The sequence below is a fragment of the Acipenser ruthenus genome, chromosome 19 (genome assembly GCF_902713425.1).
Source record: "Acipenser ruthenus chromosome 19, fAciRut3.2 maternal haplotype, whole genome shotgun sequence".
Taxonomy (NCBI): Eukaryota; Metazoa; Chordata; class Actinopteri; order Acipenseriformes; family Acipenseridae; genus Acipenser; species Acipenser ruthenus.
The window spans coordinates 1,196,075-1,217,072 of NC_081207.1; the positions used below are offsets into that span (position 1 = coordinate 1,196,075).

Sequence of the window (20,998 nt, forward strand, 5' to 3'; positions counted from 1 at the left end):
GGCTCTCTTGGATCCTTTTTGTAATCAGGTTGTGACACTCCTCTAACCTCCAGAGGACATCCTACCACACAGATAACCACACGTTATTAATTAACAACAGATCATTACATTACACCTGTGTAAGCCTCCATCAAAGAGCTTGTGTCCCTGTTTATGCTAAGGTGAAGTCATCCTGAACTTTGTAATTCTCTCTCTCGCTCTCGCTCTCTCTCTCGCTCGCTCTCTCTCGCTCGCTCTCTCTCTCTCGCTCTTTCCACAGAGGCCTTTATGTTTTTCTAATAATTGGCAGCAGCGGTTGAATTTTTCTTCCTTTTAAGTGATGAATAGTTGGCTGCAGATCAAAGGCAGGCCCCTGTGCTTTTCTGGCTGCCACAAAGGGGCGTTGGAGTTGGCACGAGGCCCAGCTCCTCAGCGACAGGCATGCAGATGAGGTGCCAAGCGGAGGGGTCAACAGCAAAGTGTGTGTGCGTGCTCTTCCTCCAAGCCGATCCGGTTTCATCTCTCACTCTCTTTTGTTTTTGTTGTTCTTCCAGACCAAAATCAGGTTGAAGCAGATTGAAAAGGAATACAGTCAGAAGCTTGCCAAGTCTTCCCAGGTAAACAGTCTCTCTGAGCATTTTCAAGAACTAACCAGCGTTAGCATTACACACACACACACACACCCACACCCCTACCCCCCATTCAGATGTGTATACGCTGACGTTACAAAAATAAATGCAGATAAAACGGAGATATACAATCCCGTGTTAAGAAAATATATCCCAGCCTTTTTTTCATGGTCGCGGCCAATTTATTTCCCAACCAGCTTACTTGCTCCATGTGCTTTACATTAAGAAGCCCGAAGCTTTTGCAGGTAGACAGTGCTGTGTGGAGAATAGCTGGAGGGATTAGGGCGAAGCCTGGAATGGGACTGTATATAATGGTACCAGATAAAGAGCAGTCTTTAAACCCAGATCGGGTCACAAAGGATGCTTCCTGACTGAGCCCCAGAGGGAACGCTCTCACAGTACTGTACTTGTAGAGTGGCACCAGAGCTGGTAATCAAGGGTGGGGTGTGGCAAGGAGGGCAGGAGGGTTTCTTTATTATGGAGCTTTAAAGAAAGCTCTCACTGCTTTCAGCATGCCCTAATCCCAAGTTTTAAACTGTGCTTGTATTTGTTTTAACCCTGTGTTGCATTGCATCCAGTGCACTGAATACATAATAATATAATGGATGTCCGGTCTCTTAAGGGGATCAAAGGAAATTCCCTGATCCATCCTACTCGTTTGAAAGGGTTGCAGGTAAGAGTGGTTAAAGGCTTAAACAGCTGTTCAGGATGCTGGCATTTTCCATGCCCAGTCTACGTCATTTCTGAATGTTGTATTGCAAGTGAATTAAATGTTTAACATGAGGTGCAGATTTATAACGGTGAAATTAAGTAAAAAATAAACCGACAGTACCTGATCGCGCTTGAAATTGTTGAAAACTTTATTTTAGGTATACTAACATATAAGGCATTCACCGAGGGATGTAATTATGTATGATGTAATTGTGCTTGATTATCACTTTGCATCTCAAGTTGTTATTTTCAAGGTCCTGTACTGTAGAGAGGCAGACAGTCGGACGTTGTAATGAAAAGTAACTTCTCATGTTAGATTGTTGCGCAGCCCTGCGGGTCACAAGATTGTGTACACTAGATGTAAACATGTGTAGGTAGCTATGTGTTTATATTCCTCTCCGTGAACACAAAGCACCAAAAAGAACAAAGCAAGCGGAACTCTGCGATCGACCCGTAGCTACTCATGTACGTACATTTTCATCTCAGGAAAAAAAACATTTTTATAAAAAATTAATTCGAAATAACAAAGACGTGGAAAGAAAAAAAAAGCTTCAAAAGAGCTGGTTTCTAGGTTAAAGCTGTACAGTAAAAGCACATTTGATCTCCCAGCTCTCTCTCTGTCTTTGTGTTTCTTATTTCCTGCATAAGAACTCAAAGCAAATGTACTTTTCCATAGCAACAAAAAATGTGGAGATATGCTTGGTTACAGGGTGCAATACTCACGAGTAACAGCCTGATTTACACTGTTTATGGAGTCTTGTCAAGACCCCTATTGTCATAGTAATTTTAGAGCTATTAGTTAGAATAGTATTGGTCCCCATTCTTCCCACAGCACCCGTCCCACTTCCATCAGAGCTAAGAGAGGGGGGGCTTTTTGTTTCTCTATTTTTTAAACGCACGTTCTGTTATTTGGAATAAGCAAAGCTCAGTGTTCACGGAGTGCGTCTCTGTGAAGCTTCTTGATTATAGGGTCAGGTTTCTCGCTGGGGTGATGAGTCCAGCTATAGATTAGGGAGCTACACCCTTGGAAGAGAAACCAGAGAGACAGACCATTATAATCAAAATGTGGCTCATCTGTCTCTGCAAAAGAGTTTACTACACGAGTAGGAGAGAGACAGGCGGCATAACAGGATAACGAGGTGACTTTACGAGGATATGTGTTTCTTGTATACATTGTGCAGGATGTTAGGCTGATTTAGGAGGAAGAGGCCGTAGTGTTATAGCTATTGTTAGAAGCCTGTACTGTAGGGTTATAAACATTTTATACATGCCAGTAGCTCTCTCGCATGTTAGAATGTACAACCCCCACTCGAAATAAAAAATAACTATTTCACCTCGATCAGGAAATAAGTGAAAAATGGCACCTAAAGCTAATGAAAGTTTAAACAGCCATAGGTATAGTTGTAATAGATTTTTGTTATTTTTATTTTAGTAACCTTTTGGTAACCTCAGGCAGTCGTTTAAGGTTTCGCACAGATTTGTCATTGTCATAATTCTACAATATTTAATACCAAGCAATTTTAGTTCCGAGAGACAGAGAGAGAGAGAGAGATAATATATAATATAATTTATTTTTTTTCCTTTTTTGAATTAAGTTATTACAAATTCAATTGTTCCTCTATTCGCAAATAGTTAATTTTAGGTCATTTGGCTTAAATACAATAAAACTGAGTTTCATGCTGCCCCAAAGGAAGTCCTTTGAAGTGGAGAAAGTAAGTTTGAAACTAAAGGAAACTGGAATAGAAGCGGTAATAAGCTTCAGAAGACCAGCCCAGTGTGACATATAGTCAAAGCAACCTTAAAAAAGCAGGAAAGAACAACACGAAGCATTAGTCTGCTCCTTTAGGCTACAGAGTAGTTTTAAGGATCTATATTGCGAAATAATTATTACTAAGAAAACTGACGTTACCATAATAATGGGTCATTTGTTACTTTAATGTGGTTCCACTGACAAAATAAGCCTGATCTATCTCTCTGCAGCCTCTCCAAATCGCTCACTCCCAACACCCACACACTCTGTGTATTCCAGTCAGATTGTTCCTCCAAATTTTATACACACTAAACAATTATCTGGCTTGCCCAAAGCATGCTGCAAAGGCCTGTTCTCTTGGCTCATGTTTAAATAAAATGTTCATTTTGACTTGAGGAGGATATGAAAGTAGCCCGCCTGCACTTTTCCTTTTGATTTGTGCCATGAGTTCCCCGGCACAAAGTGACTCTGTATGTGTTGAAAACAGACCTGCACACGACAGGCTGGACAGTGACCTGCACACTAACGTGAACACAATCACAACCGAGCCAGATCTGAGAGCAGATCTGCTGTCAAGTTTGCAAAATGATTCCTCATTGACATAAAAAGTGCGCTCTGTTGATTGCACACAGTACTGGAGTGTCTCATTAAGGAGGCATGTTTAAGCAACTCACTCCATTACTACTCTTCATAATTCACTGCTGTGATAGAAACTTGAGCCTGCGCAGTACCTTCTCGACCTGTGTATCGCTTCGACGCCTCAGGGGGAGTGTTCCGGAACAAGGAGCAGTAGCACAGCAGCAGCGCTTTCTGGGAAATGTAGTTTTGTAACACTCAATAATTGTTACCCACTCCCTGTCCCCCCCCCCCCCTGCAGACGATCGCAGACCTGCAGTCCACAGTGAGCTCGCTGCGCGAGGATGCCGGTCGGCAGCAGCTGTCAGCAGAGAGGCACCTCCAGGAGAGGCTGGGCAAGGTGCAGGAGGAGAAGAGGAGGCTCGCCAGAGAGCACGACAAGACCAGCAAGGTGAGCAGGGGGGAAGCCAGCCAGAGCAGGGAGGGGAGGAGCCAGCCAGCCAGGGAGCAGGGAGCTGGGGGATATGGAGTCAGATACAAAACATGCTCATTATTTGCTTGCCGAAATACTTTTATTGATAAGGACGATTAACAAGATGAAATGCATCAGTGGTCAGTGCAAAGTGAAAAAAGCCCAGGGCAGGTGTTTCAGTCGCTTCTATTGATTGTTTACCAGGATAAACTGTCGTTGTTGTATCTGTTCCGTATCATCCAGTAAGACACTCTGTTACTCTGGGAGAGGGCATCAGAAAATAAAAAGGATTGAACAAGCATGGAACTCCAGGGCTGCAGGATAGTTACCCACTCAATAACCAACACAAAGAGAAGAGGATAGAGGGTTTGTTTAATTTGTTGTTGCATATGTTGAATTATAATGTGGGTTTCTGTACGAGTTCAAATGCACAACCCATAAACTGTAAATACAGCTCCCTGAGGCAGCAGATCACAATACAGTGAGAAAAACATGAGAAATAAACAAAATGAACTACAGTCGCGCGGAATTAGCACTACACAGTGGCGCAGGACTGAGTGATTCAATCAGCCTTCGTAACCTGCACAAGAAAGTCAGAGATGCACAGACGTTACAGGCTCACATCTAAGACGTTAATGTTCTAAGAGGAGGCGGGGGTGCCGCTTCATCACTTATTCACCCTCAGTGTGGGATTGTGTGGGCCTGTTAGTGCACTTATTTTTTTTTACATAGCCAGCAGTGCAGTTTTAATTTGTCATTCATTTGCAAATCGTGAATGCTTGCATTCCTTATTGCTGTAGTCTGATTGGCAGACCTGGACTTAGCAAGTCACACAGCTTACTTTGTCTTGAATATTGACAGCAACCTAAATATTGCAAATGTCAGTCAACATACGATACATATTCCAACTGTTTGGCTTCTGTAAGCTATTGTGTGATCCGTCCGCCACAGTATTAACTAGAAAGCATACCGTTGGTGTGCTCATTATCATGAACTGTAACAGTTAATTGTAAGTTAACAAGCTCTATTAATTGCAGGCTGGTGATTACATTCCAGATACTGTGGTGCAGGCTTAGGTAGAGAAAAAAAGAAAGCTGTTTTGTCTCTTGCAGTACTGAAAGTGTTTCCATGCTGCCTGCTTCAAAGACTGCTTATGAATGCTAAAGGGCAAAAGAAAAACATCAAAGTACTGTGCATTGAAATGTACGAATTCCAAAACAGTAGTTCTGGTTGCCCTGCTTCATGCCAGAAGTTCTTTTCTCCTTGAAGATTAAAGCCACAGTTTGTTTTTAATTTTGCTTGAAGTTGTACTGGCCCTTTCCTTAAACCTCTGTCCTGGTTAAAAAGCATTTGGTCTCTTTTTCTAACATTTTTTTTAGGGGTTATTGTTTATACAGTGAAAACAATGTGGTCTTGTGCTATGATCACTTGAATACGTTGTGTATAACCTCTAACTGCTGCAAGCTGTAGTCCCCACTGTTAAATGCAACATTGCGGAATGAGCATGAGCAGTAGTGTGGAGTAGTGGTTCGGGCTCTGGACTCTGGACCGGAGGGTTGTGGGTTCAATCCCCAGTGGTGGACACTGCTGTTGTACCCTTGAGCAAGGCACTTTACCTAGATTGCTCCAGTAAAAACCCAACTGTATAAATGGGTAATTGTATGTAAAATAATGTGATATCTGTATAATGTGAAATAATGTATAATGTGATATCTTGTAACAATTGTAAGTCGCCCTGGATAAGGGCGTCTGCTAAGAAATAAATAATAATAATGAAACCAAACTGACCTGCAAGGTCTAATTTCTGAAACGGTTCGCCGGATGCAAAACTCTGAGGGGAAAAAAGACAAGAAGGAATTACAGTGTAACATTGAACAAGATTGTCGGAGTGTGCAGCTTTAGGTTTTAGTGCATTTGATAATCTCATGTAAGAGTGGTGAGACTGTAGGGGTGTAACGTTTGCTGTTTTGCATACATGGTGGGCTGTGCTTTGTTTGAATAGCAAAGATCATAATCTCAATGTAAATACCAGGCTGCGGTACACATTTGAAGTTTCGTAATGCAAATCATGGAAGTGCTGTCTTTAAGGAATTGAAGATTAAAGTACCCCTCCTCCCACTAATCACACACACACACACCATTATAGATTTTACTACTATTAGGGCTTCCAGTAGACTTTTGAACTGGATTTGAGAACCACTGAGCTAGGGCTGGTTTAGGATAACTGGCATTCAGAGGTATTGATGGGATGAAACTGGGAACTGGACTTGACAATCAACACTGAGTATTATTAACATTTTGTATTTCTGATCACACGGAGGGACCCCAGGATCACAGTTGGCTCAAATCAGAAAGGAAAGCAGACAGTACCTCTCTGTGTGGACTGCAGTACTGTGAACTGCATAATGTGACAAAGTTCCCACGGTGAGGTCAGTCTGAGATTGTTTTAGTGTGAGCCCTTCTAAGCTGCGGTCTATATTGTGGACAATTCATTCTATCAACAGTGTGGCCGGTCAGTGTTACTGTTTCCTCTGCGGTTGTTTTAATGGGGGCTTACGCTAAGCTGCCCCACCTAGCAAATGTACTCGGCAGTAACTAAACAAGGGGTCCTTGCCTGTAGCATAACACTCCTTGCCATGAGATTGGCCCTTTAAATTAGACCCGAGAACTGTAAGCGACTTTTAAAATGGTAAGTCGTTTAGCATTCTGTTCAAACTGTTGATTTGCATCAAAAAGATGAAGGCTGCACTTCACTGCAGACAAATGAAATCGTTGAACAGAAACATCGTTCTCGCTCCGACAGCACAATGCTTCGAGGCACATAACACGCCAGGTACAGTGCAGTGTTCCTGTTGCGAGGCAGCTGTCACTGAGAACAGAAAGACTCCTCACTCCAGACTGCCATCAGTAATGTGTCAGAGCCGTGAAGCTTAAATAGACATCTGAGCTGAGAGTAAACAGAACAATAAACATACAGCCGACAGGTTTGTGATAAGAGGTTGCAGGTAACAGGAGAGACCAATTTCTTTTGAATACGTGCAGGTATGTCCAAATAAAGAGTGATGTGCTGCTGCTTTATAGGCGGTACAAGATATGGTTGTAGCAAACTCAGTGTTTCCGTATATCTTACACCTTTCATGTACCTCAATTCGCTATATAGGGCTCACATGTGCAGTCTTGAGTTTTAGCAAACATGTCGTTTCAGTTCAATGCTCCCGCGCCTCATACAGTATACTGTACAATACTGCAATATGTATTCTGTTGGCACCTAAAGTTTGTCATTTGAAAATGCCAGGGGCGATAACATGTATGGACTCGATTTGCAGAGGACATCAGTTCACTGTATTTGTATTGTCTGCAGTAATGTTAATAAGTGGGTTAATAAATTACCCCTGGTGGAAACACCACCAGGGATGAAAAAGAGTCAAAGGGGTGGTATTTAGCTCCACCGCCATTTTAGATCATTAAAATAGAGCCCTAATGACTAACCATTCTGTGCATCAAGCTGAGCTGACAGCTCACCAACAGCACAGAAGATAGCTGGTCATTGAAACTGGAAAAAACAGATGACTTTCATGATCCAAATCCCTACTTGAGACCCACAATGCTGAAAACACCCATGGAACACAGGCCTGTGTCAGTGTGTGCAGAGACTGGACCAGTTCATCTAACAGTTAAAAGCTGAGGGAGAAGGAATGCCTGGCGTGCATTGTAAGTGCGGAGGTCACCGAGTTAGTGGTGTTTAATGCGATTTAATAGATACTGATAAGAACTGTACCACCACAGCATGACTGACTTATTGTTGGCTTTGGTTTCTCAAAATCTTAACCGTCTGTGTTGTAATTAGAAAAAAGCAATCTAAAGTAAGCATCACATAGAGAAACTTATTGTGAATGCCGATGCGTGAAACAGTTTTATGTGCCGTCATATACAATGTAATTAAATCACTGTCAGTTGAAGCTCTTGTTGTCTTTGTGTCGCTTTTGGAGCAAATCTTTCTCCAAGCACACAAGTGTCTTGGCTCTGATTCATGCCTTTGCGTAGGAGAGCTCAGCAATACGTCTCTGCTCCAGTTTAACCCTAGATAGTTGTTATTGAAGACAGCCTGCATGAGCACAGTGTAAAGATAACTTTGCCCGTGGCAAGGACTGCTTGTGAGGATCAAGTTAAGCTTTTTGATAATACTTCACATTCCAGAAACACAAACTAGTTCTGTTTCTTATGTTTTGAAAGTCTGTTTCATGTTGGAATTTTTTTTTTGTCTTGCCATAAAGAATTTTTCCATCACATGGTATGAGGAATCCAAGGCTATTATGATTGCTTATGAATAAATAAGAAAGGAATATTTGTAGAGGACATTCCCATTGGTCTGGCTTTGCAAGCTGGGCAGATCTCTCAATTGCAGTGTGTCATTATAAAATGTACTGGCTGTCATCGTTTTTTTTTTTTTTTTTAAAGTGCTATTTTCATGATGGCACATGCCGTAAGTCGGAATGTTTAAAAGGTTCTAGAAGCTGGGCTGGGTGGTTAACACTGCTTTAGAAGCTTTCAAAACTTTGCCATGTCCACCTTTAAAGTAGGGTACGCAGGATTTCAATTATTTGTGATTTTTTCATATGCACAACCTTTAGGCTCTGCGGGGCCTCATTCTCACTCATCAAGACTAGCCCATCGGCCAAAGTCAAAGATTAGAGAATTCAAACGTGTACCTCATACTTCCCATCTTTACACATGCCTGAGTCATGCATTCTTAACAATTTCCCTGCAATCCGTGTCTGTGCTCTGCAGCTGCTTTCATATTCGCTGCATGCACTTTAACTTTGTTTTTTCTTCTAAAATAAGACAGCCCAGCAGGTGGTTGTCCCAATAGTGCAGGAATGAGGTGCAAAAACATGCTGATGGGTTTTGTGCTCGCCATGGCTTCGACATGCAGAAGATAAGAGAGATTCTGACTCAAACGATACTCGTCTTAAAGTTTGGGTTTTTTCTGTTTGTTGTTTTTTTAAGGTGGATTTTATTTAACTTCCCTGCTGTACTTAAGGTCGCAGTTTTGTTCATGAAGATCAGGCTCCGTTTGTTCCTGATGGACCAGATGACAATTGACTGTACGGATAGTCCTAAAAATATCTGGTCAAGTAGATGCTGTGTAACTTGTCGTATTTCAAAGCTGAATTAGGACTTCCACTTAATTGTTAGTAGAATGTCAAGAAATGGTAGCATCTCAAACATAAAAGAAAATAAATGCTGTGAAGATTGCTAGCACTATAAATTATAAAAAATAAAATCTTTTTTTGGGGGGGGGGGGGGATGGCCTGTTTTAAGTGAAAGTCTACAGTGCTTTGCAAATGTGCAAGCATCACTTTCAGCTCTAGCTACAGAACTTCATCCACATCCCACCTACAGTGACCTCACAGGTAGGTGGAAATCAAGTGAAATGCTGGCCATACAATAATGCTATGCTCTGATTTGTCAGAAGCCTGGTTTTCACTTGCTGCCAATTTTCGTATGAAGGCGCAATATGATCATTGCTCTTTAAAACCACTGCAAGCATAGTAAATTGAACAACTCCTAAAAGGTGTAGACCTTGGCATTAGACATCTGTATTGATACAGCGTTGTTTCAAAAAGCAATACAAACTGTGCCGCTGATGATGAAGACGTCAAGCCATTTGATGGACGGCTCAGCAGGCAATGTAGCCCTTAGCCTGCGCATCCAGACTTTAGAAGCTGTACCAGACACAAAAAGAAGCAGACCACAAAAAAAATTCTTCTTTTTTCTTTTTCTTCCTCCTCTTCTTTTTCTTTGTTTAAATCATTAGCTGAATTAAATCGGAAGCAGAAACTCACTTCAAAGCAGAATTTCTTTTGAATATATATTGTGTTGCAGTAACAAAAAAAAAGGGTTCTCACCAGCAAGGAATTTTACCATATGTGAAAAGAAAACGCATGCATTAGGTTAAAACCATAAGATTTCCTCTCCCCTACCTAAGTATTTTCCTTAACGGGAAGTCATTGTAGTGTTGGTGGAGAGAGAGAGGAACAAAAATGAGGGAAACCACAATACAGAGAAAGAGACCTAATCTTGACATAACAAATCAATATACCTGGTCTAGAGACTCCACAGCCTGTAGTTTGGTGGTTTATGTAGTTTACCTTCTGTGTGTCTGGCACTTTCTAATCGAATCCCTAAATAAGTATTTAAAGAGCACCCCATTGAATCGCGCAGAAAAAAGGGAGCCTTGCCCTAACAAAACAAGTGCTGGAACCTGAAAGGACGTCCAAACTTGTGCTTTAGTTACAGAGGGTTTAAAATGCCTCCCTTATCTGTGCGCAAAGACCACCCAGGAAAGCTGGTTCTTGTCTCGTGTTTTTTTATTTTATTTTTTTTAACTCCGAGAGGTGAGTCATGCTCATTATCCTTCGACGGAGTTGAAGAAAGAAGAAAAGGGATTGGGGGGAGAATAACTCTCAAACCGTGGCGAGATTATTTATGAAAACAGCCACGTCAACACAGGCTCCTCAGGAAACTTTTGAGAACTTTTGGTCTGTTTTAATTCCATACCATGCACTGGGAGTGATAAAGAGTGCATCACTTCCAACCACCTGGCCCTGTTGGAAGACACCCCTGTAAAGAATCAGTGGGATTGAATCTCCATAGCAACACACCTGGGACTGATCCGGGCACAACTGGACACTTACTGGGGTCTGTTCAGCTGATCTAAGCAGTGACGGGTCTAAATACCACCACTGGTTTATATTATTAAAATAGCAACAAAACTACTTTTTAAAAGTAAAAACTACTTTTGACTTTTTTAGGCATTAGTTTGTTTCAGTGTGTGGGTTGTGTATTCTGACTCCCCTTTAATGTGTAGTTGATTACCTCCAATTCTAATTGATTGGCAGTGATTCATCTGTGCAACCAGGGATCAATCTGTGAGCAAAAATGGAAAGCTTTCGTTGGTTCGTCTCATTTGCTGCACAGCCCTATCGAAAGGGGCAGGTGCGTAGGCGGCTGTGTCGGTCCCCTGCATCTGAAGACAGTGATGAGCTCCTGACTTATCCCAGTGCAGCTTATCAGGACAGCTCAAAGACGACACACTGATCTCAGTCACACTCGTTAGCAGGAGACTCCCAGTAATGAGAAAAGTGACCCTTAGCGTTGCCTGGATATCTCATCTCTGACGACTGGAGCTTCTCGATCAGAGCAACAATGCCAACAGCAAAAACACGAGAGACAGTTGTTCTTTTGATTTATGAAACGTTCATGCTCTGTATCACGCCTGCTTATGTGGTAAGCTGCCTTCTATATCCCAAAGCACCGTGGAACTCCGCCTGCATTCTTCTCGTGCCATAGGTGCAGTGCAATTTACTTTTAAGTACCCTGAATTAAAATTTGTAAAACTGCTACAGCGCTTTAATGGTGAACTCTCCGAGAAGTAGTGTGCAGATGTCGAGGTTCTAGTTGTTCACAGGGGGTGTGTGCGGTTGGTTGCTGCATCCTCCCCAGCAGTAGAGAGTCTCTGTCTGGTGAGAGCGAGCGCGTTGTCAAGGGGAACACTGGGCCGCACTGTTCTTTTACAAGGGACAGGAAGCCTCCGTCTACAGACACTTTCCATTTTGATTATTTTTAGACGGAGGTTGATGCTTGTGTAGTTTTCCAGTGTTGATCCTGTGGGTTAGCGAGCTTCTAAAGGTAGCTGGGTAGCTGGGCTGCATTGCAGGTTTTGCACCTGCACATTGACCGCAGGCAGACAAAGACAGACAGACAGAAAGACAGACCCTGCAAACAGGACACAAGCACTCCAAATCCAGGCTGGCGCTGCAATACAGAGAGAGGGGTCACATTATACATGTGGAGGTGCTTGGAAGACATTGAAAAAGACACTTTGTTCAAATGTTTGTCTACCTATTAAAGCCTAATTTTAGTACCACTGACGGTTTTCCAATTGTTTGAAGTTATGGCTGGTCACGTTAATTACACTACAGTCAAGCGATGACATTTCTCCCAGACAAAGTTTGACCCGTCCTATAGAAATCACTCCTATCTTTGTCCAGAGATTATTCTGTATCGCAGCTACCTGCTGAAAAGGAGTTTCATTTCCCACTAGTAGTCATCATCACATTTCTCCAGCTTTTCATTATTTCTTATTATGGAAACCATGCTTTATATTGAAACTACTATTGCCGCACATGTTAAAGACTTGGCAGTGCTTGAGTTGACCTGCAGCTGTGCTGCGGACCCAGTGCTCTGGTCAGCTGGTCCCCGATTTCACAGCAGGGAGACGGGCTGGAGCACAAGGGGTCAAGTGACAGGGTCAAGATCCTTGTGAGTCTGCATGGCTTGAGTGTGAAGTACAAGACAGTGCTGCTGCTGCTTTCTGGGGTAGTTATTTTAAAGTCCCTGAAGTGCAGGGGAGCTGAGGGAAATTGCGGTTAGGGTCGTGGATCATTCCAGGACTGTTTACTACCATGGTAGTGGTTTTACAGAATTACATCTGACTTGTTCAGTTCAATAAAGAGATGGACTGAACTTCACTGGACCAGTTCCAGAACGCCAGCATATAGCATACAGTACTGGCTGCAGCTGAGACCACACAACCCATTTCACTTGTGGTCAGACCTAGGCTTACACGCTGTTTTTACGAACCCCCTTTAGTTTTTACAGACTTTGTCCTCTTGAATGCCTAAAGTAGAAGCTTAAAAAGCGCTATTTCAACATGTGTTTTTTTTTGTATAACCTTGTCGTGTTTTACACAATGTCCGTTTGTTGTTTTAGTTAGGTTGCTCATTGGCTTCCCTAGAGACTCCACTAGCCAGCTTTCAGCTACATTCAGAGCTTCTGTTGAATGCTAACTGCTAACTGACTGCCTTTTTATTTCCTCCTTGCAGAAAGCGTGCAGTTGTGACCTTTCAACTTTGTTGGCTAGGTTTCCTATGTACTGTGCTGTCCCGTCAATTTTTATTAATGATTAATTTTGAATAACTGAATGAAGCTGTTAGCTAAACCGATGTTCAGTGCACACATCAGCACTGCTCATCCACCAAGCCCTTTCATTCTTTTCATTGTCTGTTTTAGGCTCTTCAGGACAAGATTGAAAGCTTTCAGAATCAAGTGCGCTCTGTGGAGAAGAAACTCCAGAACAAGGAGCTGGAGACCCAGGAGCAGGTAGCTTTTTATTGCAGCTTTACCCTGGGGCAGTAGGGCTGTATTTTGTCTCCAAGTCTGAAAATAATATCTTACTGCTGGATAAAGGCAGCGTTCTTTGTTTCACAAATTCAGCATTCTTCTGATTTAACTGTCTGTACCCCACAGGCAAAGACACACTTATCCAGGTCTATTGGATTTCATGCGGGTATTTTGGCTATTTCAATTATAAATGTGTTTGTCATTGACAAAAGGTAAAATATTTACCATAGATTTTGTTAAGAAAATATATATATACACAGAAAACAATATCTATATTGTTGATGCTCATAATGCATCAGCGTAGAAAAAATGCTTCATGTCAAAGACTTGCACAGAAGTGTGTGTGTGTGTGTGTTTGAGCTCCCATGTAATATAGCACTCTTTTGACTCGTGTTTTGTGTGTAGCTCATATGAAAGTTAAGCAATACTACATTGCACAGGTCTTTTAGTTATCCCAAACCGACTGTTGATTCCATAGCCGGCACATTCTCCTCTTGAGAAGTAGGCTGGATGCTCTGACAGGTCTAGCTTGAGATGAAAGCTCATATATAATTCAATTAAAGATGCAGTTTAGAGCTATCGTTTTCCTTGGTTCCTTGCTCAAGACATTGCAACGGTATATCTTGGTGAACTTTCTTTTATTCTTGTAATGCTGTCCCTTCTCTTCACATGGGAAGACATCTCTCAGAGCCTTGTGTCAGTGGCATGTTTCTAATATCCCTTTGTTGCCATCTGGTTGAATATTAACAGGCATGAAAATAAAAATCACCACTTTTCTGGAAAAAATACTTTTGGTAAAGTATAGTTAGATCAAGTCAAACAGTTTTTTTTTTAAAATGTAATAGATTGAGTTTAGTGCTTAATAAAACATACAGTGATTTCCTGAATACAACACACACTATGTATAGACAACACACACTATTTATATATTACACACTTTAGTGGTCATCCATTTATAACTTTCCAACCTACGAAACTACAGGCTGTGAATCATCTGTGATTCAGAAATGTACGGTTACAGGAGCGTAACTAGAAAAGTGGAAATATGCAAAAATAAAAATAAGTCCAGCAATATGCTAAACACTTCTTTACTGATCATTATTACGCTACCTGAAAAGCCCAATAGAAAAATAAAACAAGGTCCACTGTGCCGCCTCTCTGCAACACAGGGTTAAACTCGTGTCCAGAAGCACCCCAGCTGCACGCAGAGAGGCGCGGCACGCCCTCCACCGATCAAGGCCTCAGAATGGATCACACTTTGAAATGTTTTTCTTTTTGAGACGTTTTTTTTATTCTTGAAAGCGTTGGCCTGTTTTTTTGGTTTCTTCTTTTTTTATTTTCTTCCTTTGCAGCCTTTTTAAACTCAGCTGGGTTTTCTTTTAACTTCCACAGGCGTAGGGAAGCATGAAAGAGAGCTCCTGCGTCTCGGTGCTCTGTGTATACATTATACATGGAAAAGACAACTGCAGGGAATTGTTCCTTAAAATACTAATTGAGTCAGTCCGGATCTCATGCTTGAGGGAATTACAGTCTGAAAATGGTGGTAGGGATGAATATTAGATCCTGACTAATATCTGTCAAGCCCTCTCTTAGAATGTGCGTGCAGAGGGATGAAATGGGATTCTGACATTTATCATTTTTTTTCTTGTTGTTTCACTATTATTTATATATGTATGTGTGTGTGTGTGTGTGTGTGTGTATATATATATATATATATATATATATATATATATATATATATATATATATATATATATTATAAAAAAGTAAATAAACGGTTATTGAAGCACATGCAGAATTGGCAGTCAGGGCTGTAATAGCTGCCAAATGTTGTGCAATTGTCCTACAAATGAGATTTACCTCTGACCATTTCAACTGCATGTTGTGTTTCCTCACACAGGGTTTGTATGTTGTACTGGAACTCTGTGCTGTCCTATGTGTCATTTCTTTGCTGTTTAATATCCTATAGTGTGTGTGCTCTGTATGATTACATTTCTTTGCTGTTTAATATCCTATAGTGTGTGTGCTCTGTATGATTACATTTCTTTGCTGTTTAATATCCTATAGTGTGTGTGCTCTGTATGATTACATTTCTTTGCTGTTTAATATCCTATAGTGTGTGTGCTCTGTATGATTACATTTCTTTGCTGTTTAATATCCTATAGTGTGTGTGCTCTGTATGATTACATTTCTTTGCTGTTTAATATCCTATAGTGTGTGTGCTCTGTATGATTTACATATTGCTGTTTCTGCTTAGCTCATTTGTTTACCTTGCTTACTGACTTTTCCAACAGTTGCTTCTGAAAAGACTCCTCATGACAAAAAACTAGCTAAGATGGTTTTAACAATGGAGAATCATACACAAGGCACGCAACAGGATAATATTAGTCAGGAAAAAAGATTATAAAAAGTATCTCTTTTAACACGTGCTTCACCATCCTGCTTTGCTTAGGCAGTGGGAATAAACAAAACCTGTTTAAACTAAACAGGGAAGAGGTTTGAAAAAAAGAATTAAGAGTTGAAAAATGCTTTTGAAGCCGTAATTACTACTTTTCTGTGTCTTCAATTTGGGCAGGTTTCTCTCGCTCTCTCTCGCTCTCTCTCGCAGTCTTGCATTGTGCCTGCTGTCAGCGCTGCACCTGGCCTGCTGACACTCTCCCAGCCTCCCCTCACACCAGCAGCACCTCCACCAGGAAGTAAAGGAGAGCTCCAGGAATGTCTGCGCTTTCCGAAGTCAGAACCACTCAAAAAGCTGGTGTCGTCCTGGTTTGAGTAGTGGAGCTGTGGAGGTGTGACCCGGCTGGTGCAGTGTCTGGAAGACACGGGGGTTGCATCGGCTCAGCCAGTACAATGAGGAACTAACTGGGAACTCCCGAGTGGTTTTGTCAAGAGGTTTCTTCCAGGAAGTAGAAGTGAAAGGTTTATGAATAAAAGCCAGACCCGTGTTCTGATGTGGTCTGGTAAAAGCAGCGAAGGATCAGATAGACCATGGGGGGATTGGTTAGAATGGAGAAAAAGGTGTTTAGATACTGCACCTTAGAGCAAGCCATAATTAGAAGAGATTTACACACACACACACACACACACACACACACACAGGTAGTTTGTGCGAGTCTCCAAGGCGCTTTTCCATCAGCAGTTCAAGGCCTCCAGCTGAAGGAATGCGTGCTATTCTTGAGGAGTTTGTTGTTTGACCTTGAGAATGCTAACTTGTGGCATTACAGAGGGGCCCCACCCTGAAACTGAGACCTTATGGAAGTGGCTATTTAACTCAATGTAAAGAAATGTTTCAGGTTTCACAAATCCCAGTGTGTGTTTAGTATGTGTTGCTCAGAAGCTAGCGGATTATTCATAAATATGGGATATCCCTGCGCCACTGTAAGGCAATAAGTACGGTATTTGCTTTCAACTCATGTTTGATCTGATTAATTGTTTTCCTTTTATGACGTGGAACTGCTAATTCAGAGTTCATGATGGAATTTCTATTGACTATATACACAATTGTTTTTTTTAAATTGTATTTAATAATTTAAATAATTTGTTAGGTTTTTGTAGGTTTAGTGAGATCTGGAAACGTCACAAAAGCTCCCAAGTTTGAATGTACCAGGAGCACTTTTATTAGCATGCATGAAGATGCTGATGAAGTGACATCGTTAATCTGAACCTTCACAGCACTGCGAGACGTCTTCTTTGTGCTGGCAGCTGTCAGAAACTTCAGCAGATGCCACTAGCTTGAGGGAGAGTTCAATCGCAGTGAAATTTAAAAGGCTATATTTAGATGACACGTTTGTCACTTTTAAAATGTGAAGACGGTGTTTCTGAGATGCTGGAGTTTAGATCTTCATCGGAAAATATAAAAAGATGAGCTACTGTTCCCTTCACCGTAGAGGAATATAATGACCCAAGCTCTGATCCTGCTGTTTTTAGTATATCCTTTGACAAATCAAATGTCTTCAATACTATTGAACGCATCCCAAGTCAAGTATTTTATGAAACCTGTTTGCCACAAAAAGGCTGGAGCTCAATCAAGATGTTTTTTTTGGGGGGGGGGAGAGTGCAGCTGACAGCTGTTCCAGACCAAACATTTGAATAAAAGTTCATTTATCTGCCCCTCCTTTTGTAGTTTTATTCTCCCTTAACATAGTTAAGCATGCAGGTGACATTCCTTCAGTGCCACAGCTGTAATTCTAGGTTATTAGAGATACAAGTTATATGCCGTAGAAGATCACCATGACCTATATCCAGTGCATGGACCTGTAAACATGTCATGCAGTCAGTCAGACAGATGTGCTCATATTGTCACAGATGTGTTCATATTGTCACATATGCTCATAGCTTGGCAAAAAGAAGGTCCGAACCAAGTGAATAAGCACTCTAGATAATTCTATCAATACATATCTCAATCCATCAATCTTTATTTCTTATATAGAGCCGTTCGTGATAAATCACTTCAAAGTGCTCTACAGATTAATAAAAGACTAAAAAATTGTAATATACAAAAGAATTGAGAAATAGTAAAAAATGATAAAAAATACCCCTTTTTAAATTGCATGCATTAAAATAATAAATATATATATATATATATATATTAATCTTACTTTAAAAAGCAGTGACAACACCTACAAAGTATATAAAAACATTGAGTGTGATATAAATACGAAGAGACAAACAAATAGGGTGGCTATGCGTCTCATCCACATGACTTGATTGTTATCTTCGACTGAAGTGGTGCACTGGATCAGAGAAGCAGGTGGGGCTGATTTACAATTCTGAACTGGTGCACTGAAGTCAGAGAAGCAGGTGGGACTGATTTACAATTCTGTTGGTCCAGGGCTAACAGGCTTTTATTTTAGCCAATCAAAGCACTTATGTGTTGCAGCATTCCAGACCAGATAACACTCTTTTCAGTTTTGCTTAATCCAGCCCCGTGCTTATCTTAAAACTGTGTGCTAGCATTGAAATAGAGCACCTGTTTTTACAATGTGATCCTCTGAAACTTGCACCCCCTGTTTGCTCTGGTACGCAACTTGCCTGTAATTCACTTTCAATGAATGGATCTTTATCACCAGCGTGGCTAGATCCATAGGGATAGAGCAGGGCTTGTAGAACACATCACAGCTGGGACTGGCTCCTTCTCAAGCGCCTTCCCTCTCGGACATGGAACAAAGTGGCCATGCTACAAATCACAGGCAAGGAAACCAAAATGATGGGGAAGGAATTTCATAGTTCTTCATAAGCTACTTCCAGACAGCTCTGGCCCTCCTTCAGGCTCTGTGGTACAATGGCAGTGCACTGTGGTTCTTTGTAAGACGGTAGTCAGATTTAGTAAGTACTTGAAGGTAATTTGCTTGCTGTTTGTAGTACTGTAAATGCAGCTGTGTTTGGTCTTCAAATAAGGCTCTTGCATTGCCGGGCATTTATAGCCCTGACTCCTGATTTGAGGGAATCCCCTTTTCACTGACTTGAGAAGCGGTCTGTATGTTTGCAAGTCTCTAGAGCACGTTGGGCCGGATTCTCAAAGCTGTTTACTCCAGATAATTCATTAGCATGTTTCTGTCGGGGTCGGGGGGGGGAGACCACCATTTACAATTCTTAAACAACAAGAAACAGCTCAAGCCCCAGCCTCACATGTCTGAGTTGTTTATTTCTGGCTTGGTAACTTTTTGGGGTGGGTGTTATTACTTTGGGACAATATGATGCTTATGATGTCATGGAGTAAATAGCTTGGAGAATGTAGCAATCTTTTAAGTAGGAGCGTTTTTGCATTTCTGTTTTTGCTGATCAGTTTTGATATGTGCGTCTCACTGATCTCGTTGTTTGTTTTACTGTAAGAGCGTTTAGCAGCAATCCAGCGCTTCTGTAAAGCAGCTGCTGTTCAGTATAGTGCCTGGAGGTGCTTCAGTAAAAGCTATAGAAATGTGTGTTGGGTAGTACAGAGTTAAAGCTACCTTCATTATGAGTACTGTTTTGTTTATATACAGAACCACAACGTGAGCTGCTGATTTGGATATTCCTTTGGTGAAGACGTTTTATTGACCTGACACTTTTGATTAATAAAAACTGGCAAACTGGCTAAGTCCTAATCTACTACAGCACACTGTACTTGGACAAAAAATGCGCAATGTGTTCAGATCATTTATCCTCTGTTCCTTTGATGTACTTCCCGCTTCTCTTATTGTCACCAGAAAGATTAATTACAGAAACCCAGAACAAGCACTTAAATCCATAGCAGGATTTAAGGAAAGCAATCTTCATTTTTTTTTTTTTTTTTTTTTTAATGAACATCTTAAGAAAAAAAAATCTGACGCTGATAGAATGGAATAAAAAAAAGTCAAGGGTTCTTAAAGGAACACTTTCGTCATTATTAACATCCTAATCAGCTGACTGGTACAGTAATGTAGCCGTGGTGTTTGAATCTTATTAAACAACATGAAATACAAAATGACAATTCAGCTGTCTATGCAGGGATATTGATAGCATTTTAAAAGCTGTCCATAATAAATATTAAATAATTATGTCAACTTCTCCTGTGATTATTGTGGAGCTGAAGTTTATTCATGTCAAGGTGATATCTGCTTCTCAGTAACAATTACTTTAATACAAGGAGCTATTTTTACTTCCGAAAGTAGAGCCAAGTGCCAACCTAATATATCCTGAAAAGTATTTGTCCATTTTCCTTGCAGATAACCCATATTCGTCAGGAGTGTGAGCTGAAAATAAAGGGGCTAATGCCAGCAGCTTTGAGACAGGAACTCGAGGACACAATTACCTCTTTGAAATCTCAGGTAGTTCAAAACATTGAATTCAGATTTGCAGTAATGTGATCTTTCTTTTGTTTCCACAGTCAATAGAATCCCCAGTTGTCTGAAAAGTCGTCCGACTGCGTTTGTGTTTGAAAGCACTACAAAACAAGCTTAGGAAAAACATTTCTTCTTGTCATAGTACGCAAATGATTTTCACAGTTTACACGATACTTTATGCGACTATTCTGGGGCGTTTACAAAGCTCACTTGATAGACTTGGACTTGATTTTGCAGTTGTTCTTTGAAGTTTCTCTACCATTTGATCAGTTTTGTAGAAAATTATACAGTGGAACATTAATACAGAGTTCAAGGATTCAATAAAATTAGTTATTAGTTACAGTGATCCTTGTTCTGCATGCAAGTGAGTGTGGTTGGGAATTTATGTAAAATATTTAACCCAAACAATAGCTTTTTTGTCTCTAAAGTAGTTGAGGACTTCATGAACATCACTCAAGTGCACTTTCAAAGACTCAGACTGGCCTCTAAAGGTCACTTGCATAATTCTTTACATGTAAAAAAAAAACTATCAAGAGCAAATTTTAATGCATTTGCATTTAAAGGCTTTTTCTAGTTTAGCATATTTCTATTTATATGTGTACAATGCCTTTATAGTTTGAAGTATCCAAATACAAACGTGTGTCTAGTTAACAACTGTTGCGTTGGATTCTCCGATAACTTTTATGTACCATAAGCGATTTTTAAACAAATGGGTAAAGACAAAAACATTATTCAAAAGTGGACCTTTCAAAGAGCTTCACACAATACAATATATTAATACTGTATACATATCTGTTAGAACAGCACCTATATATTCATTCAGATGACATCAGTTACATTTCAAATTGTAATGAAGCACATTGGGCAAGCACATAGAACTAAAACATTCCCAATG

At 40.8% G+C, this 20,998-nt stretch overlaps 1 protein-coding gene across 2 annotated transcripts in view; it reads left to right on the forward strand.

The window, feature by feature from the left end:
• The window catches only part of LOC117424070 (centrosomal protein of 112 kDa-like), a 104,598-nt gene that overhangs the window by 78,884 nt on the left and 4,716 nt on the right, over nt 1-20,998 (forward strand). Inside the window, exons 22-25 of one of the 2 annotated variants that reach the window (XM_034040103.3) lie at nt 534-596; nt 3,947-4,096; nt 13,193-13,282; nt 19,987-20,088. In XM_034040103.3, the coding sequence (XP_033895994.2) occupies nt 534-596; nt 3,947-4,096; nt 13,193-13,282; nt 19,987-20,088 (405 nt within the window). The remainder of the gene's footprint in view (nt 1-533; nt 597-3,946; nt 4,097-13,192; nt 13,283-19,986; nt 20,089-20,998) is intronic. The other variant, XM_034040104.3, reaches the window with a different exon arrangement.